Source organism: Aricia agestis, chromosome Z (assembly GCF_905147365.1).
Source record: "Aricia agestis chromosome Z, ilAriAges1.1, whole genome shotgun sequence".
NCBI classification, from domain to species: Eukaryota; Metazoa; Arthropoda; class Insecta; order Lepidoptera; family Lycaenidae; genus Aricia; species Aricia agestis.
In genome coordinates this window covers 39,357,339-39,381,667 of record NC_056428.1, presented here as the reverse complement: position 1 = coordinate 39,381,667, position 24,329 = coordinate 39,357,339, and the positions used below count along the sequence as shown (strand labels likewise).

At 36.2% G+C, this 24,329-nt stretch overlaps 1 protein-coding gene across 6 annotated transcripts in view; it reads left to right on the top strand.

The window, feature by feature from the left end:
- Positions 1-17,988, top strand: part of LOC121738666 (L-lactate dehydrogenase) — a 46,289-nt gene extending 28,301 nt beyond the window's left edge. For 5 of the 6 annotated variants that reach the window (XM_042130874.1, XM_042130876.1, XM_042130878.1 and 2 more), the window contains 6 exons: positions 3,434-3,561; positions 11,797-11,914; positions 14,360-14,484; positions 14,878-15,100; positions 15,998-16,239; positions 17,749-17,988. In XM_042130874.1, the coding sequence (XP_041986808.1) occupies positions 3,434-3,561; positions 11,797-11,914; positions 14,360-14,484; positions 14,878-15,100; positions 15,998-16,239; positions 17,749-17,913 (1,001 nt within the window). In that variant the 3' untranslated portion in view covers positions 17,914-17,988. Of the gene's footprint in view, positions 1-2,335; positions 2,395-3,433; positions 3,562-11,796; positions 11,915-14,359; positions 14,485-14,877; positions 15,101-15,997; positions 16,240-17,748 lie in introns of those variants that run through there. The other variant, XM_042130875.1, reaches the window with a different exon arrangement.
- The last annotated feature ends 6,341 nt before the right edge of the window (positions 17,989-24,329 follow it).

The window sequence follows — 24,329 nt, the reverse complement described above, 5'->3', positions numbered from 1 at the left end:
AAGTAAATATTATATTTTACAATAGTACGATACAATTCATATTTTAGGTAGAGGTACGTAACTCTACCTAAATTCTAATTTCAATTGCTAAGACAAATTTTCTCACATCTGTTTATGCCAACTCGAAGGGTGATCGATCTAATCAATCTTTATTAAATAGTAACCTCTTTTATTAAGTCGGTTAAAATAGCAATTAGAGCTGTAAAAGTTGCTAACGTGACATGTATAACGTTGTAACGTTTCGATTGGGATTCCGGTGACGTGACTGTTTGTCACGTACGCCATGGCCCATGCGCTTTCCGTTACGTATCAAAAGCTACGTAGCTGTAGGCCAGGGGTTCCCAAACTTACTTTGTCTACTGCCCACTTTGAGAATATAATATTATCATATTTTAGCCCCCCCCCCCATTATTTCAATTTAAAACGTATTCAGAAGAAATGAAATTATAAATCACCCCCAAGCCTCTACATAACGCCTCCATTTTTTTCTGGGTCCCTTTAGACCTTCAGCGCCCACAAGGGGGCGTTATCGCCCACTTTGGGAAAGGCTGCTGTAGGGGGTTTGGAGCACAGAGTAGAAAGTAATAGAAAAATAGCTTTTACGGGATGATAGCGATTTGTAATATCGATGACGGCGATGATGATTGATGATGATATTTTATGCATCTCAGCATAATAATATGGGGTTAATAAAACCTCCAGCGCGTTCGAACCTGAATCCTGCACCATAAATTACTGATATTTAAAGGAAATAAGTCACTATGGTCTCGTCCAGATACTCTACAAACTAGAAAATTATTTATTAACTTACTAGATATTTCTCTGAAGTCTTAACCATTTTAACATGCTTTTATATCTTTGAGCACGATTTTTATCTATCTCCAGTAGTGTAATTAATTCGAAACTTTGCATACGTATAAAGAGCCAATGACAATGCAATATAATTATAATTTTGGAATTAAAAAATAAACATGTTTTTTTAGTTTTGTTAAATTTTTATTATTTATTTTAAAAAATGTGCGCGCACTTTTATTGCCAACGTTAAATTGCGCAACTGTAGTATTATGATTTAAAATACTGTTAGTTTTCAAGGGTTAATTCATTATAATGATGAATGCTGACTTTTGTAGCCGTTATCAGACGGTTAATTTTTAGGGTTCCCAAAGGGTAAAAACGGGACCCTATTACTAAGACTTCGTTGTCTGTCCGTCTGTATGTCTGTCTGTCTCTAGGCTGTATCTTAAGAACCGCTATGGCTATACATCTGAAATGTGTTTATTTCTGTTGCCGCGGCTATAAGAACAATCTAAAAACCATACAAAATAAAATTAATTTTTAAGGGGGCTCCCATACAAAAACAGTTTATGCCTATTTTTGGTCTATAACGGTATGGAGCCCTTTTTTGTTAATTTTCCTCTTTCATTCAGTAGTCCTCTTTTTTAACACCAACTGACGCGTCTGAACTTTCTGAAGTCTATTGAACATAAAATAAAAAATGATTCGTTCATTCGAATGAAAATTCACTCGAGTGAATGTCCTATCACTCTTGTACGTTATGTTGTGGTTGCACACAAAATACCCACCATTGTGTGGATTGGGTTTGCCCACATATTTGTATATATCTTACCTTATTTTTCAGTTTAGGGGACATAAAACAATGCAATTAAGGCAAATTGTTTTAATTTTACTTAAGTAAGTACCGAAAAAAGTTCCAATTTTGAAATGTCGCACAAGAGAAGGTTGTCAATTTTTCTCCGGAAACTTCGGTTTAATGTCAGATTTATTTTGATTTAAATACAATGGTCTGTAATCTGTATGGGCGGCTATGATTCTACCGATTTGAAGGTCAGATGTCAGGACGCATGAAATTATGGAAGTTCTTGTGCAATGTAATATTACACCACTGTAACGTAAGTCATGAGGGACTCATTACTAAGCAGTCAAATTTATAACTATAACTTAGCTTAAAAAAGGCTGAAACTTAAGGACTGAAACGAAAAGTATTCCAAATAAAAATCCACAAATTAAAAAGTTTTTGATTGAAGTTTATCGGCTTAATATTTCTCAAAATGTTAACGAGTAATACATTGTAGAGTTTTGACGCGCAAGATTGCGGGTGCAGCCCAAACAATAGACATGTGGTTTCATTAAGTGGAATGTGGAATCATATGCTGAAAATTTCATAAGAGTTTCACAATCGTCTTCTTTAACTGCATAAGTGCACATTGAAAACTTTTTCTATATTATAGTAAGGCCAAGTGCAGTTTAATCTTTAAAGTTTAATATTGCAGCATTCAATTTTATTTCATAACCACATTGTTTTTTATTTTTTTAATAATATGAGCCTAACACGTTACATTGTCAAATCTTTAGTTGATGCTCAAAGAAATTTCGGTAAATATAAGCAAATTGTTATGCTAAATTATTATTTGAAAGATTATTATTTGGAAAATGGGAATCTTGCCCATATAGTGGGTACCTATTGTTCTAAAATATTCATTAAAATCTTAATAATCTTTATTATTTTATAGCATGAAGCTTAGAGAACTTTAGCCTATTCTCTATGATTTAAAGTCTAAACTCTAAATATAAAACCTACTAAAGCTATTTCTTCGAATTCCTAAGTTCTTGTATGCTAGTTAAATTGTTGCAGTTATAGGTCTACCACAGAGTCTGATGGCAAAAATAAATTGACACTAGCAATGCCGGGGTAAAAGGAGTAAGACATATTTTTAATCCTTTTTTATTCCTTTAGCGGCTTATTTTGTGTGTTAGACATTCAAATATAATCAAAATCAGCCAAGTGCGAGTCAGACTCGCGCACGAAGGTTCCCGTACCGATACAGAGGAAAAATAGGATAAAAATTTGGTTTTTTCTATGGGACCCCTCCTTAAATTTTTATTTTATGTTAATATTATTATTTAATATAAAAATTCACATAGAACAAAAGAATGGGGGAAAAATTCAAGTGCCTGCCTCTTGCCATTATTAATATAGTGATAAAATCACGTTTGATGTATGGGAATTGAGAGCCCCCCTTAAATATTATTTTATTTTGTTTTCAGTAGGTATTTGTTGTTATAGCGGCAACAGATATACGGCTTGAGATACAGGCTTGAGGCTAGCGGTTCTTGAGACACAGCCTGGAGACGGACAGACGGACACACATTGAAGTCATTAGTAATAGGGTCCTGTTTTTACCCTTTGGGTACGAAACCCTAAAAATTTATCCAATGATCAACGATATTTTTTGAAAATCTGCTGTCAAAAATTGCCATCAGATATTGGTAGACTTTTAATACATCTGCTACTTTTTTACTTTCTTTGTATCTATTAACGAACTTCGAAAATTACCAACCTCCCTTTTATAATATGAGCCATGCCTATATATATAATAGATAAGAATATAATATCTTATATTATCTCTTGCAGCAAGAATGGCGACTCTAGACCAGCTTTTCCAGACGGTTCAGCCCAAGACTGACAATACTGGCAACAAGGTGACAGTAGTCGGCACTGGACAAGTCGGCATGGCTGCTGTCTTTTCACTTCTCACTCAGGTAATTGCCGAGGGGAGTTAGCAAAATAGTTATAATTGTTGCTTGTTACTAGTTATACGTGGAAGAGCCAGGCTTCGGCACGAATGGGCCGGCTCGACCGGAGAAATACAACGTTCTCACAGAAAACCGGCGTGCAACAGCGCTTGCGCTGTGTTTCGCCGAGTGAGTGAGTTTACCGGAGGCCCAATTCCCTTCCCTATCCTCCCCTATTCCCTTCCCTTCCCATCCCTACCCTCCCCTATTACCTTATTCCCTCTTAAAAGGCCGGCAACGCACCTGCAGCTCTTCTGATGCTGCGAGTGTCCATGGGCGACGACCCGTTTGCTCGTTTGCCCCCTTCTTTCATAACAAAAAAAGTTAGCGTCAAATCAAAACGCAACGCGACGCGTATACATATAATATATGCATTTCTAAAGTATGGATTTGACAATACTTATAAGATGTCTTACGCAATGGGGATTGTCCATTTTTTTTTTATTTTACTCATTACAAAAACATTTCGAGGAATAAGGTCAGTGATCGTTTTTCTATATATAAAAGAAAAAAATACCCGTTAGCTACTTATATTTTTGAACAAATATGTTTAACCTTAGTTTGACCTTCAATGGCGTTAAATTAGCAATAAATTCGATCAACATTACGTTTCGAACTTTTGGTAAGCTTCTCGTACCAGCTTTTACATAATGAGAACTTGCATTTGACGAACCAACCATTATAAATAAGATTGAAAGGAAATTTAAAACACTACAGAGGTCAATTAGCCGCCGATGATGACGTCAGAGCGAAACTTTAAAAAAATATTGAGAAAAAACTAGAATTTCAAAATTATTTAATTTATATTCTTAAAATACCCTATTTTAACGAAAAAATAAATAAAAAGTACATGTGATTTTTTTTGGACAATGCCCATTGAAATCTGTCAATTCAATATAAATTTAGAAATTGCATCTACGCGTCGCGTTGCATTTTGAATTGACCCTTAGTAGTACAGGTCAATATAGAAAGAGTATTTTTCTTTTTAAAAAGAAAAGACGATGTGACAGATTGATAAGGATAATATTAATGTTATTTTATTCTTTTTAAAAAGAAAAGACGATGTGACAGATTGATAAGGATAATATTAATGTTATTTTATGGGAACAAATATAATGACCATCAAAAAATGCTCTGATACCCTAAACTTGTTTACCAAAAAAAGATACAATACCACCAAAAATGGAAAGTCTAAAATTGCAATATTTTAGTCACGGCTACACTTCAAATTGTAATCGAACGCCAAATATAGTAAATGATCACCAAGTATAGTATATGATCACGAAATATAGTAAATGACCAGTGATCACTAAATATAGTAAATGATCACCAAATATAGTAAACGATCACCAAAGCGGGCAAATCAATGCGATATTTCTTTCCAAATAAATCACTACGATCTACAAAAAATGTAAGTATATTAACAAAAAAAGTATAATAACTCCCTATTATGTTATATTCAGCAGTTTGGACCTGAAGAGATAACAGACGGACACCTACCCTTTTCAATTTAAAATATTAGCATGCATGATGAGAGTTTTACATACTACATAATAATATTATAAATGCGAAAGTCTATCTGTCTGTAAACTCTTCACGCCCAAACCACTGAACCGATTTTGTTGAAATTTGGTAAGTATGGAGATACTTATACGAGTCCCGTTATCATTATTATATTATTATCCGGTTAGTAATTATTTTTTTGGTTTATTTTTCTTAGGATAGCAAAATGAAAATACTTTGGTTATTATTTTACATTAATATGCTAGTATGATGTTGGTGATCATTTACTAATTTTGGTGATCGTTTACTACTTTTGGTTTAACAATGATTTATTTGGAGTCATTTTGCATAAATAGAATAGCGAGATGTTAAATCTTTGGTGATCATTCTACATTAAAATGCTAGTATAATGTTGGTGATCATTTACTATTTTTGGTTTTACAATGATTTATTTGGAATCATTTTACATAAATAGGATAGCGAGATGTGAAATCTTTGGTTATCATTTTACATTAAAATGGTGGTCTGTGTTTTGGTGATCGTTTACTATTTTTGTCTGTGAAATGATAGTATTTCTGGTGATCAGTTAATTATAAGCCTTATTTTATGTCTATCAGATTTTTTTCTTTTACCACTGTAGTCTGTAGCTGAAATACAAATGACAAATGAAAATAACATTCAATTAGTTATATATTACGTAGATCAACCACGTCAGCGACCCCAAGTTATTTTGAGTTTTAACAGTTTGAGGCGACTAGAGCTTTAAAGGTGCGCATATACGGGCAACTAAAATTGCTCAATTTCAGTCAATACTCGTCAACTATGACGTCACGATTACATCAAGCAATTTGCGGCAAAGGCAATAAGCATCAATATTGAGCGATATGACGCAACTTCATAAACTAGGCAACTGTCCTACACGAGCATTTCAGTATTCGCTCGCTATGGACGACATTGTTGCTGCGGCGGCTTGTAGCGCCTTTTTAGGGTTCCGTAGTCAACAAGGAATCCTTATAGTTTCGGTCTGTCCATCCGTCTGTCTGTCTGTCTGTCCGTCTGTCTGTCTGTCCGTCTGTCTGTCTGTCCGTCTGTCTGTCTGTCCGTCTGTCTGTATGTCCGTCTGTCTGTCTGTCCGTCTGTCTGTATGTCCGTCTGTCTGTCTGTCCGTCTGTCTGTCTGTCCGTCTGTCTGTCCGCGGTTTTACTCAGAGACTATAGGACCTACAAAGCTGTAATTCGGCATGAATGCATATTATGCGATATTAAACCTCCTACACCTCAAGCGGAGATGATATTTTTTTCGCGTCCACCTCACCGTGTGGGGTGTCGTTGGATAGGTTTTATAAAAATATTATGAGTATTCAATATTCATAGATCATTTTCCGATTTAGGGATCCATTTGTGATATATCAAGTTTCAAAGCGAAAAAAAAATTGTTGTCATGGGATTTAACATTAGACGTGACGAATGTCAAATTCATATTAACAAACGCTGTGAATTCCATACATTTTGATCGACAATCCATACTAATATTATAAATGCGAAAGTATCTCTGTCTGTCTGTCTGTCTGTCTGTCTGTCTTGCTTTCACGCCAAAACTACTGAACCGATTGCAATGAAATTTTGTACACAGTTATTCTAGAGTCTGAGAAAGGACATAGGCTACATTTTGATGTGGGAAAATATCTTATTTCCATGAAAATATCGATGAAAATGAATTCGCATTGCGCGTGGCCAGCGCTCATCCCGGGGGTCCTGGGTTCGAGTCCCGCAGGCGGAACAAAAAGTTTTCAATGTTCCTGGGTCTTGGATGTGTATTAAAATAAAATTTCAAAAATCTTAAACATATTTTATATGTATAATATTACTAGATGTCCCGCGCGGCTTCGCCCGCGTAAATTAGGAATTTTACGGAAACCGTACATTTTCCCATAAAAATAGCTCTTATGTCCCTACTCCCTTCACTTGGTCTACTCTATATCTGTGCCAAATATTGCCATAAAAATTGCTCCAGTAGTTCGTAATTTCTAATATTTCCCCCGTTTTTCCCACATTTTCCTGAGTTTCTTCGGTCGTATTAGTCTTAGCCTATAGTCTTAGTTCTTACTCGATAAATGAGCTATCTAACACTGAAATAAGTTTTTAAATCGGATCTGTAGTTCCTCCGATTCCGTTCAAGCAAACATACTCTTCAGGTTTATAATATTAGGTAGGTATAGATTTTTTTAAATTATCGCTTGACAAACTCGAGTCTCGATCTAAAAGACTATGAAAAGTACTTACCAATAACATGGTATAATATGGTAGTGATGATGATGACGATGTTGATGATGAATGTAATTTGCATAGAAGCATATGCTTTCCGTTCTTAAAACAACGCCGAAACTCCCAAACTTGTATCTATAAAGAATCAGGAGTTCTCTCAGCACCTTCCGAACCACGGTATACCAGGTATACCTCGGTTCAAAATCTTACTTGTTGGTAGCATATGCTTAGAATACTTCTCACGAAACCGAAGTCACCACATATTTCCCTATAATTTTTGAGGAGTTCCCTCGTTTACTTATGGATCCTTCATCAGATCACCACTTTTGTGAATATAATACCGAATTGGGATGATACCCTATATTTATGATGATACCCAAAAGAAAAATTTTGAAAATCGGTTAACAAACGACGGAGTAATCGTTGAACATAAGAAAACGAACATAACACCTCCCCCATTTTGAAAGTCGGTTAAAATTGTAGCCTATGTGTTATTATGATGTTTAAGCTATATTATTGTAAAGTTTCATTAAAATCCGTTCAGTAGTTTTTGCGTGAAAGAGTAACAAACATCCATACATCTACATATACATCCATGCATCTATGGGATAATGCGTGGCGACGCTAAAGGAAGATCTTCCGACCGAGCGAGGTGTTATGCTCGGTCAGGCCGAAGCCCACGTGATACATTTCAGCTGTCGTATATATACCGACGCGCTCAGAAAACTTCGATAGCGCGATGCAGGAATATTAGGCGATTTGTGGGTACCGCCACACATCCAAAATTTTTCTCACCTTTTAAACCTTCCCTAGACCTCCACGAATAATTCAAGACCAAGATAAGATAAATCTGTTCAGCCGTTCTCGAGTTTTAGCGAGACTAACGAACAGCAATTGATTTTTATATATATAGATAAAAAATCCAGAAATATATCGACACAATGAACATTTTAGTTCTAATACGATTCAACAGATGGCGTTTTATTTTTTACTTTATTGTACCATAGAACTAATCATACTTATTAGTTGTTAGTATGTTTTTATTTATAGTTTTTAATACGTTAGAATATTATGTTTAATAATATAATCACTTGGTATAATAATAATCAATCTATCTTATCTTATAGAACTCCTACTGCATTTCTAATCCATACTATCCATACTAATATTATAAATGCGAAAGTATCTCTGTCTGTCTGTCTGTCTGTCTGTCTTGCTTTCACGCCAAAACTACTGAACCGATTGCAATGAAATTTTGTACACAGTTATTCTAGAGTCTGAGAAAGGACATAGGCTACATTTTGATGTGGGAAAATATCTTATTTCCATGAAAATATCGATGAAAATGAATTCGCATTGCGCGTGGCCAGCGCTCATCCCGGGGGTCCTGGGTTCGAGTCCCGCAGGCGGAACAAAAAGTTTTCAATGTTCCTGGGTCTTGGATGTGTATTAAAATAAAATTTCAAAAATCTGAAACATATTTTATGTACTAGCTGTTGCCCGCGACTTCGTCTGCGTGGACTTTAGTTTATAGCGCGCGGTGTCAACAAAATTTGTCAAATTTAAAAACTTTTTAAAACCCTGGCAAGTGGTACCCCTCTTAGGGCCGCGCTACACCGGAATGGCAGCGCTGAAAGTGCTCGCCTCGCCGCTGCTATTCCGGTGTAGCGCGGCCCTTAATTAATCAAAATACCCAAAAACAGCTGTGCAGTGTGCACAAAATCTATACTAATATTATAAATGCGAACGTATCTCTGTCTGTCTGTCTGTCTGTCAGTCTCGCTTTCACGCCAAACGCCAAAAGTATCTCTGTCTGTCTGTCTGTCTGTCAGTCTCGCTTTCACGCCAAACGCCAAAAGTATCTCTGTCTGTCTGTCTGTCTGTCTGTATGTCAGTCTCGCTTTCACGCCAAACGCCAAAACTTCCGAACCGATTGTAATGAAATTTTGTATACAGATAGTCTAAAGCCTGAGAAAGGACATAGGCTACTTTTTTACTGGAAAAAAGGGTTGTAAGGGGGTGAAAATGCGTAAATTTGTTCAAATTAAGTTAGTTCCAACAATTCATAATAGATGGCGCCGTGAGTCTTCTACATCGCGCTGACGCTTGCTCAAAAGTCTTTCTATAAGACGTGGTATCATCTTACATTTAAGTTTCGATTTTTTTCGATTGTTATATCTATTCTACGGTATTAAATAACTCAGTACTTTATCTGTGTGTGACGTAACCTTAAATCTATCAATGATAAATAGTTTATGGGTAAAGTTGTGTAATTGGAGGGCTAAATAAGCTTTAAAATTTGGCATAAAATATAAAGTTTAATATAAAAAAATGAAATACTTATTGTGTGCACACTGCACAGCTCTATTGATTTAAGGGGTACCAGGGTTTTTTTATAAAAGCTTTTGACACCAATTTTGTTGACATCGCGCGCTATAAACTGAAGTCCACGCGGACGAAGTCGCGGGCAACAGCTAGTTCTATAAATAAGTGATAAAGAAAAGTCTCGGCTATAGGCCTTTCAGTAGTTCAGAATCGGACGCTAACCTTTGGCTATGAATAGTTAGTAATATTAAATGTCTATTGATAGACATTAGGCTACATGTTCATTGAAGACGAATCGTGTTTAGCGTCATTTATATTAATCTGTGCCGAAACTATGTAAAGTCGAGAATTTAGACATTCAATAAAACTTATTACATAATAATTATTACTTACTAAAAGATCTATACTCTATAGGGTGTAACAAAAAAAAAGTGCAAAAATTGAGTTTACTGTGAAACTAGCAGCGCTGTAAGAGCTAAATTTTTTACCGACTTCCAAAAAGGAGGAGGTAATACGTTCGGCTGTATGTACCTTTTTTTTCTTTATTTATTAAGATTTCGCACCAGGTTATACCCTGGATTCGAAGGTACCCAACAGAACTTTTGAATCCTTATAGATACAGGTTCGGGGATTTCGGCGTTGTTTAAACAACTGAAAGCATCAGCCAACACATCAATTTAATTGATCATCATCATCACAATCATAATTATGCCATGGGTCATCACATTATGACCCAAATATTGGTGCTTTACGTCATATTTTGCATCAAGGCAGATGTTTTTGATGATTATTTCGCTGTTTGTGGACCAATTTTCAAAATTCTTGTGTTGTTGTATAGAATATAATCTTGATTTTGTATAATAATTACGAAAGTGGTGAGCTGATGATGGGATCTATGAGCAATCGAGAGAAATCCTTGAAATTTATCAAAAGACTCATGGTGGTTAAAAGATTATACGAAGGTGTCTCTTGGTCCAAAGGCACTGAACAGAACTCCTGAACCTTTAAAGATAAAAGTTTTTAAATTGCAGCATCGCTTAGATAACTACAAGCATTTACCACAATTTCGCTTACAGTAACATAATGTGAATAGTTAACATTCGTAGTGGTTATTTACGCATAAAGCCTTATCTTGTAGATAACTAAAAATAGTGAAATTATTATTTTTAACAAAAAATTAAAACCGACTTCCAAGGTAAAAACAATAATAATATGAACTAAAAAGTATTAAATAACTCTTACTCTATAATAGTGCCTTTTTCAGAATTCGTCTAAATCTCAACTATTTCTGTACATACTACAGTCTTCATTACTTTGAAGTCGGTACCAGTCCCAAAAGCTTCAGATATTCTGACATTGACTGAACTCACGATAAAATTAGCTGGTACCGACTTCAAAATAATGAAGAATCTCGGAAATAGTTGAGATTTAGACGAATTCTGAAAAAGGCACTATTATACAGTAAGAGTTATTTAATACTTTTTAGTTCATATTATTATTGTTTTTACCTTGGAAGTCGGTTTTAATTTTTTGTTAAAAATAATAATTTGTGATTTGTATGGGGCAAGCGCCCCAGCGTCATGAATTTGCCCATACAAAAGTAAAAAAAGTTGCTCTTACAGCGCTGCTGCTTTCACACTGAACTCTATATAATGGCATAGTAAATAATGGGTTATGGGACACAAATACACCCTAAAGTATTTTCACTTTGTTTTGTGATACCCTGCATATTAATCTACTTACAGTCTGCAGTGATTCTGCGTAAAAATCTCTCAGAACTAAAGTACAGCTAAGTCATAGTGTTATGTCATAGTAAAAGGAGGGGAAGTAAGTTATCTTCATACAAAGGCACCGCGCGCGGCTTGTATGTGTGCGCCATAGTATCAATGCGTCGCCACGTACGGCACACAACAAAATCTCGGCGTGTTTTAGAGGCTGGTACCGCCGAGATTTTGTTGTGTGCCGTGTAGCGACGCATTGATACTATGGCGCACACATACAAGCCGCGCGCGGTGCCTTTGTACTATGAAGATAACTTACTTCCCCTCTTTTTACTATGCTAATGTATTTTAAAGCAAAAATACTAGGCTTAGATTTTGATTATTTTTAGGGTGTGACCAACAACATCTGTCTGATTGACATGATGGAAGACAAACTGAAGGGCGAGATGATGGATCTGCAGCATGGATCGGCCTTCATGAAGAATGCCAAGATACAGGCGAGCACGGGTAAGTAGACGACGGATTTCTTGGAGGGCCGTGGTTTGGGGTTTAAATGAGGTTAAATGGTACTAACGATTGAATTGGACGAAAAGTTGATTCATAGGCAGATGGCGGACGACCAACGTAATTTGGCCACTTTATGTCGACTAATATTGAATTGACATAACCCGACCAAATGACGTAGGTCCGTCAACTGCCTATGAATCGATTTCTTCGATGGTACTATCAGAGAAGTTGATTCCTATGCAAATCGGGGACCTAAGTAGTTTGGTCGCGTTACGTCAAACCCAGCTGACAGATCACAATTAACATTGAATTGACATATTCGACCAAATGACGTAGGTCCCTCAACTGCCTATGAATCGATTTCTTCGATGGTACATTATGTTATCTGAGGCAGGGATGTTGCGAATATTCGCATCCGCATCCGCAAATGCGGAGCATCCGCGCAAATTTGGTCATCTGCATCTGCATCCGCATCCGCATTAAATCAATGCGGATTTTCATGCGGATGCGGATGTCATACGAGTTGCGACAAGAAAGAAAAGGGGTGGGTTTGATTTGCGAACCTCTACGTAAGTCGTAACCGCCTTGACTCGGAAAAACGGCAATTTTACTATTTATTAAATACTAGGCGTTCCGCTCAGCTTCACCCGCGTAAGTTAGATATTTCACAGACAAGTTATTCCACAAAAAATAGCCTATGATCCTTCACGTGATCTACTTCTTATCTGTGCCAAATAACAGAAAAAATGCTACAGTACTTCGTGAGATAAGTCCTTTCAAATAATTTCCCCCGTTTTTTCCACAATTTCCTCTATTTCTTCGCTCCTATTAGTCATAGCCTGATAAAATATAGCCTATATCCTTTCTCGATAAATTGGCTTTTTAACACTGAAATAATTTTTCAAATCGGTGATCCGATTTGAAAAATTAGGGCTTATTTTTACGCGCTAATCACAGGAACTACATAATTCCTGTGATTAGCGCGTAAAAATAAGCCCTTTCAAGTAATTTTCACCCGTTTTTTCCACATTTTCCTATAGCCTTCCTTGATAAATAGGCTATCTAACACTGATTTTTTTAAAATCGGATCAGTAGTTCCTGAGATTAGCGCGCTCAAACAAACAAACAAACAAACTCTTCCGCTTTATAATAATTAGTATAGATAATGCTCCTTTTTTAACTTCGAGTATTAATTTAAAAAATCGTAAAGTTAAAAATAGGGGAATTAATTTCATTTAAAAATAATTATTTCTGTACTTATCACAAAAGTGTAATAAAACAAATTAATATCACATACAGTGTGTAACAAAAATAAGTGATAATACTTTAGGGTATGTATGTGTTCCTTGTAGAGAGTTCACTGTGAAAGTAGCAGCGCTGAAAGACCTTTTTTTTCACTTTTGTATGGGCAAGGGCCCGAGAGTCACGAGTTTCCCCATACAAAAGTGAAAAAAAAATTGGTCTTTCAGCGCTGCTACTTTCACAGTGAACTCTCTACAAGGAACATGTACACTTAATATATATAAATTCTTCATTTATCTTAATATGTAAGTATAAAAATCTTCTGTACGCGTTTTTGTAATTGAACTCTTCCTAAACGGCTAGACCGATTCAGATGAAATTGTTTTGTGTTTTATTTAATAGGTTTGAGAATATTTTAGATTTATAATGCGGTTTAAAAAAACCGTGTATAATTAGGAAAATTAAGAATTCCTTACGTCGTCCTTCGGGCCCGCTAGTATAATAAATTTATATTTTATATCCGAAACATCCGCATCCGCATCCGCGGATGTGAGCCCCTTAAAATCCGCATCCGCATTCACATCCGCGGATGTGAAAAAATCGGCATCCGCAACATCCCTGATCTAAGGCACTCTGAGGGGTTGCTTCATAGGCACAGTGCCGGATTTATATTTTTTATGAGAGCAGCGCCATTATTTCCGCCGCCCCATGTACCTACGTAATCTGCAGGAATTATATGGACGCTGTCGCCCCGCCTAGAACGATGACTTATAGTCCGATATAATTTATGAAGAACACCGAGTAAAATAAGCTAGACTACCTGGCTTAACGAGACGTAACAAGTCAAAGAGCTGAAAATCGACACTTGAGTACCTAAATTACATTTTCAGCTCAAACTTTGCATAATATTATCCATACTAATATAGTAAATGCGAAAGTGTGTCTGTCTGTTACCTCTTCACGCACAAACCGCTAAACCGATTTTTCTGAAAGTTTTTTTTTTTATTTTTTGATTTGAGTCCCGGGAAAGAACATAAGAAAGTTTTTATCTCGAAAAAAATTTACGGTTGTTTTTTATTAAGTTTCCAATGTAGATAAGCAGAACTCTACTTTCCAAATTTGGAATTTTCCTCGCCTTCCGTAACGTATAGTTCCCACTCTAGATGGTGTTTGGGTCAGTTATAAATTACATTTCGTTTTCAGACTATGCGATCTCGGCTGGTTCCAAGATCTGTGTGGTGACAGCCGGCGTGAGGCAGAGGGAAGGAGAGAGCAGACTCGACCTGGTGCAGAGAAACACGGACGTACTCAAGCAGGTTATACCTAAGGTTGGTTAATTATTACCTGAGTTTGCCTATAGATTATAGAATGTAGATTGTTTTTTTTTTTGTAATTTTTATTGCCATTTTCTAGTGCGCTACATAATTTAAAAGAACGCCATCTATTTTTGGTGCAGTTAATGAAATGTGAAGAAAAGTAAAGGCTGTGCCTGTATGTTAGAGAACACATAGCGTAATAGAGATTATCCATAATAATTGATGCGTAATGAAGAACACGCAGGCGTTTATTATTATCGAAATTTTGCCTTAAATTATTATTAATTACAGTTTGTTAAAATATTATATAGGTGATCCACGATTTTCGATAGATGGCGCCACTAGTTATATAAAATATTGCACATAATTCACAAAACAATCTAATCTCTTATTTAATTTCTCCAGCTGGTGAAATACAGTCCGGACACGATACTGCTAATCGCCAGCAACCCTGTGGACATCCTGACATACGTGACATGGAAGATCAGTGGTCTGCCCAAGCACCGCGTTATCGGTTCTGGTACCAACCTGGACTCGGCGAGGTTTAGGTACCTCTTGAGCGAGCGACTGGCAGTCGCCTCGACATCCTGCCACGGGTACATCATTGGCGAGCACGGAGATAGTAGTGGTGAGTTTAGAGCCGTAATGTCACTCGTTGACGAAGCTATTTTACCCGACTAGGGTTGCCTTAACTGTTTATCAGATTTGAACTTGAGAAATTCAGTAAATCTTAAAAAAAATATCAGTAGATTCGTCTTAGTCATGTGACACCTAGTAACGACTATAAAATAATTTATTGACTTACTGCCGTTCCCAATATTTGATCTATCTCTGGTTTTGCCCTACTAGAGATAGGAATAGCTCACAATTGACATAAAATATATGTCTCTAATGTCTAATGTGAGTTATTCCTATCTCTAGTAGGGCCAAACCAGAGATAGATCAAATATTGGGAACCGCCGTTATAAGTTATAGGCAGATGTCAGCAGTGACGGATTAAGACTACTTGATGCCCTAAGCAATCCATGCCTGTGGGCCCCCCTATCCGCATCTCAACTAGAATCGGTCTTTGAACTTTTTCCTCTTATGGTGGTGAGGGAGAGGTTGCCTAGGGTTCCTCAGACGTGATACCCTAGGCAATTGCTTAATTTGATTAAGAGCTTATCCGTCACTGGATGACAGCTACCTACCTAATTTACCAACTGATCACGAGTCTCGACTCTCGAAAAAACATTGAGTTGACATAATCCAATCAAATATCGAATGCAAATTCAGTCCTTTATTATATCTGCCTATGAATCAATTTTTCAGAATATATCACATCACATCTACATTACGTTGCAATTTGTGTACGGCTGCAGCAACATGTTGTGTTTTTTGGCATCCCATTTGAATGAAATATATAATTGCTTGCAGAATGCGATAACTTCTGCGGTTTCTTGCGCTCCAGAAAAGGGACAAGTAGCGATAGATTCACACCAATCTATCATGACATCACATTTTACTCTTCATATCACTTTTTCAGTCCCCGTCTGGTCTGGCGTGAACGTAGCCGGGGTGCGCCTGAGTGATATCAACCCGAAAATCGGTTCTGACACCGACCCTGAGAAGTGGAAGTCTCTTCACCAGGAGGTGGTGAACAGCGCGTACGAGGTTATCAAGCTGAAGGGCTACACGTCGTGGGCTATTGGACTATCCTTAGCTCAGCTGTGCCACGCAATCATCAGCAATGCCTTCAGTGTGCATCCGGTCTCTACTTATTTGAAGGTGAGAATCTTCAATCTACGAATAATAAACTAAGGAAACATAATTCGTTTAATCGTTTTGAAATTTGGTTCCTTTTCGCACACTAAAATATGGCAATATAGCTACGAAACACTGCATTCAAATTGACGAATTAATTATATAAAGTTAATATACCTAGCGGAATAGAGAAACAAAGGCCTGAGCAAGCGAGATGTCACTATCAGTAACACTGCGTGGTAAAAAGAGACGTGTGATACATGACAGCAGCACTCAGTTTTTGACGTCCAGTCGGCCCGTGCCGCACGTTGACAATTTAATCTCATAGATATCATGTTCAATCATGCTTGTGTACTCGTAAGTGTATACGTACACATATTTTTACACACAGATGAAGCCAATTTCGGTTTCGTTTGACAGCTCGAGATTGTTACTCTATTCCGCTAGGTATATTAACTTTATGTTGATTAAAGCCGTTGACAATAACAGCTATTGTCTCTTCTAAAATTAAGTACACAAAATTCTTGCATGTATTCGGATCTCATATAGCTCTCACGCCATAGCTAACAGTCATACTATACGATTTAGTTTGTCAACTTGAAATTGTAAGTCTGAAGTGACACTAATTGTCGCAATATTGTAAAAGTTTGAAGTTTCAAAACTCAAAGAAGAAACAACAGGTTGTTCTTCATTCTCAAAATGACAATGAGTGGTTTTCTGTGCTTCCCATTAGCATCGGCTATTGCACCGACATTATTTAAAAGTACAGTCTGTCAAAAAAGTCATGAAATTAAAAAGTGACAACATCGTAGTGTCATCCCTTTTTTCTTGGATTGATTTGAAAGGGATGATACTACGATGTTGCCACTTTTTAATTTCATGACTTTTTTGACAGACTGTAACTGAGTAATTTATTTTTTAGCTTATTAAAGACATATTATTGATGGTAAATCCATCGCCATCGCCAAGTCATCGTATGTTGTCAAAATAACGAAACATAAAACTTACATTCGAATAAGTTAGACTCGAGATATTATGGTGTAGTGTGCGATAACCTTAAGGCGCTCCTCCTAAAGAGATGCCTTAATTTAACGCTTTAGAGCCTTATTATAACTCATAGTTTGAAAGGTATAAAATTATACTAAATTTATTAAAAAATACAGCAATAATATTCAGTATATTATTATGAACATTCCTTTCCACGTTATTAATTTCCTATTTTGTTTATACCTAATACTCATGATGTCAGCTTCCAAATTTTTATTAAAATATTTTAAGTTTACTTTCAGTATTTCCTTAGTATTTACAAATTACTTTTATTTGAAACACACAACAACAGATTGACAATTCCGTTATACATATAAAATTTTTTGCAGGTCAATTTTGAACTGAGATAAGTAAAAAAAAAGATTTCTTAAAACAACGTTCGACGGACTCAGCAATGCTCACATTCTGGACATCTCTCTACACTTTTTATTTCTTAGTTTTCTGTGTCTAGTTTTACGTGTAAAATTCAATAGCAATTACTTCTAGGGCGAGCAAGGCGTCACCGACGAGGTGTTCCTGTCGCTGCCCTGCGTGTTGGGTCACAACGGCGTCTGCGATATTATCAGACAACCGCTCACCGAACACGAGAAGCAGCAGCTGCATAAGTCCGCCAAGATCATGGCTAGCGTCCAAAACGGCATTAAGTTTTAACTTTTCTACTCAGGAAACAATTTACAACAGCAAGAGGCATTTGCATCAAATGAATTGCCTTATATCTGCTGTCTGGCTGACAGGTTTTCGATGCACTTACGCCTGAAGTTGAGGCATAACCTGCACAGTTCTGTAACATACACGCTCGGGTATATCCTTGGGTGTATGGCCATGGGCGTAGCGAGGTATGTAAGCTATCAACTCCCAAACGGATTCCTGGCCCATGTGTATGGCCTGCTTTAGAAATTGTAGTTTTTGATAGACAGCAGATATTGTGCAATTTAGCCGGATGTAAATGTCGCAGAGTTTGCTTTCCTGAACAAAATTTTATTGGTAAATAAGCTGTAATGGTTCCTACATTTTCAGATTTTTTACATATTTTGAAATTATACCCAGTGAATTTTATATTATTATAAAACACTATACTAATTAGGGCCTGTGTCACCACTTCCTGATAAGTTCACCCACCACTTCCGGATAGGCTATCAACCACTCAACTTGACAGATAGAGTATGGAGAATCTGTCAAATAAGTTGTGGATAGCCTAGAAACAGGCCCTTATTATAATAAATAATAACTGTTGATGTGTTCTATAATATTGTACTTTATACTTAAGACTTTATTGTCATATCTACTTCTAGATGTGTCATTTTATTTTATTAATTCGGATTTCGGACCTAAGAATTCTAATTTTAAGTTATTATATTTGACATAATATTCTAAAATTATTCTGTGTATGGAATGACAGCATTTTAATTTGCATTTTTGTTTCTTACGACATTTGTAGTAAGTAATATGTATGCCAATAACATCTTACATTAATATTAGTAATTATAGTTTATTTTGCCTACAGGTATTACTTAGCATTCATTTTATTATTAGTATAAGTTTTTAAGAATGCCTATGTTATATTATTTTTACAATGTATTTGTATACGTTTTCAAAATTGTTTATTTGTAATTATCTACTATCTAGATACTTTGTAAAAAAAAGAAAAAAATATTTTCGATTCATGAATGCAATACCTTTTGAATATAAAATTTTTGTATTAAATTAATAAACATGACATATTTTTTACAAAATATTATTATGATAAAATTCTAAAAGTAGGTAAGTAAGTATGTCATGTTAGGATTACATAGTACAACCATAAAGTTAATATATCTAGCTATATTAACTTTATGAGTGCAACATAGGTATTCTTTTTATATTATTAAGTCCAGCTACACTATATATTTGGATAATTTTAAATTTTTAATGTATTTTATCTAAAGATTTTAATATAAGTAGATAATATTATTATATTGCTACATAAAATTTTAATAAAATTACTAGAATTGTGTACTTTTTGTGATACTTAAGTAATTTTATAATAAAAAAAAAAAAAACTCTTTTAGAAAGTCGGTGTTTCATTCCTTATAATATTACTAGCTGTTGCCCGAGACTTCGTCCGCGTGGACTTTAGTTTATAGCGCGCGGTGTCAATAAAAGTGGTACCCCTCTTAGGGCCATGGCAGCGCTGAAAGTGCTCGCCTCGCCGCTGCCATTCCGGTGAAGCGCGGCCCTTAATTAATCAAAATACCCAAAAACAGCTGTGCAGTGTGCACATAATCTATACTAATATTATAAATGCGAAAGTATCTCTGTCTGTCTGTCTGTCTGTCAGTCTCGCTTTCACGCCAAACGCCAAAACTACCGAACCGATTGTAATGAAATTTTGTATACAGATAGTCTAAAGCCTGAGAAAGGACATAGGCTACTTTTTTACTGGAAAAAAGGGTTGTAAGGGGGTGAAAATGCGTAAATTTGTTCAAATTAAGTTAATTCCAACAATTCATAATAGATGGCGTCGTGCGTCTTCTACATCGCGCTGACGCTTGCTCAAAAGTCTTCCTATAAGACGTGGTATCATCTTACATTTAAGTTTCGATTTTTTTCGATTGTTATATCTATTCTACGGTATTAAATAACTCAGTACTTTATCTGTGCAGTGACGTAACCTTAAATCTATCAATGATAAATAGTTTATGGGTAAAGTTGTGTAATTGGAGCTAAATAAGCTTTAAAATTTGGCATAAAATATAAAGTTTAATATAAAAAAATTAAATACTTATTGTGTGCACACTGCACAGCTGTATTGATTTAAGGGGTACCAGGGTTTTTTATAAAAGCTTTTGACACCAATTTTGTTGACATCGCGCGCTATAAACTGAAGTCCACGCGGACGAAGTCGCGGGCAACAGCTAGTATTATACATAAAATATGTTTAAGATTTTTGAAATTTTATTTTAATACACATCCAAGACCCAGGAACATTGAAAACTTTTTGTTCCGCTTGCGGGACTCGAACCCAGGACCCCCGGGATGAGCGCTGGCCACGCGCAATGCGAATTCATTTTCATCGATATTTTCATGGAAATAAGATATTTTCCCACATCAAAATGTAGCCTATGTCCTTTCTCAGACTCTAGAATAACTGTGTACAAAATTTCATTGCAATCAGTTCAGTAGTTTTGGCGTGAAAGCGAGACAGACAGACAGACAGAGATACTTTCGCATTTATAATATTAGTATGGATAGTATGGATTAGAAATGCAGTAGGAGTTCTATAAGATAAGATAGATTGATTATTATTATACCAAGTGATTATATTATTAAACATAATATTCTAACGTATTAAAAACTATAAACAAAAACATACTAACTAATAAGTATGATTAGTTCTATGTTACAATAAAGTAAAAAATAAAACGCCATCTGTTGAATCGTATTAGAACTAAAATGTTCATTGCGTCGATATATTTCTGGATTTTTTATAATATTATACATAAAATATGTTTAAGATTTTTGAAATTTTATTTTAATACACATCCAAGACCCAGGAACATTGAAAACTTTTTGTTCCGCCTGCGGGACTCGAACCCAGGACCACTGGGATGAGCGCTGGCCACGCGCAATGCGAATTCATTTTCATCGATATTTTCATGGAAATAAGATATTTTCCCACATCAAAATGTAGCCTATGTCCTTTCTCAGACTCTAGAATAACTGTGTACAAAATTTCATTGCAATCAGTTCAGTAGTTTTGGCGTGAAAGCGAGACAGACAGACAGACAGAGATACTTTCGCATTTATAATATTAGTATGGATAGTATGGATTAGAAATGCAGTAGGAGTTCTATAAGATAAGATAGATTGATTATTATTATACCAAGTGATTATATTATTAAACATAATATTCTAACGTATTAAAAACTATAAACAAAAACATACTAACTAATAAGTATGATTAGTTCTATGTTACAATAAAGTAAAAAATAAAACGCCATCTGTTGAATCGTATTAGAACTAAAATGTTCATTGCGTCGATATATTTCTGGATTTTTTATAATATTATACATAAAATATGTTTAAGATTTTTAAATTTTATTTTAATACACATCCAAGACCCAGGAACATTGAAAACTTTTTGTTCCGCCTGCGGGACTCGAACCCAGGACCACTGGGATGAGCGCTGGCCACGCGCAATGCGAATTCATTTTCATCGATATTTTCATGGAAATAAGATATTTTCCCACATCAAAATGTAGCCTATGTCCTTTCTCAGACTCTAGAATAACTGTGTACAAAATTTCATTGCAATCGGTTCAGTAGTTTTGGCGTGAAAGCAAGACAGACAGACAGACAGACAGACAGACAGACAGACAGAGATACTTTCGCATTTATAATATTAGTATGGACTAGTATGGATCACACTAGCTGTTGCCCGCAACTTCGTCCGCGTCAGCAAAATGTGATACTTAACAAAAATAGATAACGCAACATAACTGATAACAGAAATAGAAAATTTTCCCCTTTTTGGGTTACTTACGAAAAATGATGCATGGCGTAAATAGTGATGATGATTAATACAATTGTTTGATCATGATGATTAAGTAAAACAATTGTTACATGGACATAATAATATACTTTTAGTTATTGAAACAACGCCGAAATTGCTGAACATGTATGACTCTATAGAAACTCTATAGTGATTCAAGAGTTCTACAGCACCTTCGGAACCAGGGTATACCTACTTCTGTGCAAATTTACTGTAAGAATCATTTTCTTTGATGATACTTGGAACTTGGAAGCTAGACAAGAGTTAAAACAAAGTAAAAAAACTAAAAATGAGACGTATCGACATCTCTTATTGGTTCCGATAAATGTTTACCAACTTTTTTATGGAAGAAAATAAACGACATCTGTTGGGATGCAAAGCAATTTTTTGTTCAAGCCACCTTATAATAATATAATTATTGTGGTCGCCATTGAAGCGTGAGCTTTGTACTAGCACCAATAGATGTCGCTTAGCTGATATGATTAAAAAATACAAAGTGATCCATAAAGTTTTGTAAATTGTACCATCGAGGAAATTGATTCCTAGGCAGTTGACACACCTTACGTCGTTTGGTCGGCTTATGTCAATTCAATGTTAGCTGTAATCGGTCGGATGAGCACGTCCAAAATTTAGGTCCGCCATCTGCTTAGGAATCAACTTCTCTGATCTTATATCTTTAAATTAAAAGAGCAATTCTTGTGCATATTACATATATACAGGGTGTAACAAAAATAAGTGATAATACTTTAGGGTGTGTACGTGTTCCTTGTAGAGAGTTCACTGTGAAAGTAGCAGCGCTGAAAGACCAAAAATTTTTTTCACTTTTGTATGGGGAAACTCGTGACGCTCCGGCCCTTGCCCATACAAAAGTGAAAAAAACTTTCGTCTTTCAGCGCTGCTACTTTAACAGTGAACTCTCTACAAGGAACTATAATACATAGGAAGACTATAATACATACATATAATAAATAAATATATATTTATTGTTTTATAAATTACATAGTAATAAGATTAATGTTTTGAACGGTGAGGTCTTAGTCGGTGTGGCGGCCAGTAGATCCGACATTTTACGATTTCCTTAGAATTTATGCTGCTCCACCCTTTGCCTTTAGATGTTGTGACATTGGCTTAGTGGAGAGGGGTCACTCAAGCTGGGTGGAGTTTCTAGGGTGTTAAAGAGATATCGTTCAGTGTCGAATCTACCAGCTATGTGGCTTAGGACTTTATCGTTCCTGTCTTTTATAGCCATTTTCATGTTATAATCTTTTATGTGGTCGGTTGACACCTCCGTGGCTCTTTTTATGAAGCTTGCCACAGCGTCTCCATCAGTGTCAGTGTAATAGACACAGGTGTTAGTGTGCCGGGATATAGCTACAACTGCATGAGGAACGCTGTCATGGATTGCCAGCTTTCGGGACTTGGTCTGTATGATGATCACCGAAGGACTTGTTAATCCCTGAGCTTCATGTGAGGACGCGAGAGTCCATTCCCGATCCATAGCCTGTATTAGTGAGGGCTGCTTTCTCCTCTTGTGTGTGGACAAGATACAGGGTATTTAGATCGGTTTTAGGTATTCTCGCTCCTGTATACTTCTTTATCTAGCTTTAGGGACCGCACAATTTCTTTCGATGAATAGATGTTATTATAGACCATGCTTAAGGCGTATGCCACATCCATAGGGCTCCTATGTGTGCAAGACAACTCCTGGGTGATGCTGGTTACCAGGTTTGGACGATTGTAATTAAGTTTAAAGAGGTTTTCACGCTCTATAAACGGAAGTTGGTTAATATCTCCAATGAGGATGACATCGTTGGCGCCTGTTAACTGATTCGCCATGACGATTGAGCCGAAATGGCTCATGAGGGCCTCGTCAACTATCAACCTTTTGTAGGTTCCTTTTGTCCCATTTACCAGCAAAGAGGCCAAGGTACGAACTTTATCTTTAACTTTGTTGCCGTTGTAGTTGCCAGTTCGTAGCGATAGCCTTTGCTTTAGATCCTCGGCTGCTTCGATTGTCGTTGTTATTATAACGTCTGTTTCCTCATTGAAGTTATTAATGATCCAAGTTGTCTTCCCACATCCAGGAACCCCATTGACCAACGAGTAGTTGATGGGTTTCGCGAATATGTCCCAGTCCATGCTGGATTCGGGGTCCCCAGATATGACTTCTGCCATTTCTAGTATCCTGTTTTCCAGCATTATTCTGGTACATTCCGCTATTACCACTATTGGATCCTCAGATGTTGTGATATATTTGAGCGTTCCCGTCCGTTTTGATTCATCCTCGTCCAGAACCACGAACCTGTTGTCCGCACTTAGCGCCGCCATATACTTCCCTGTCATCGCCATTATAATTGTGGAGGTGACATTGTCGTATATTGCAGCTTTTGCATCCTCGAGTCTCACTTCTAACAGCTTTTGATTTTTTCGCTGATCCTGCATGATCTTATTGCAGGTCAAGAGCTTTATGGTCTTATTTGCTCTTATTATCGCCTGGAACTCGAGGAAGGCATTTATTATATGATCTTCATGGTTC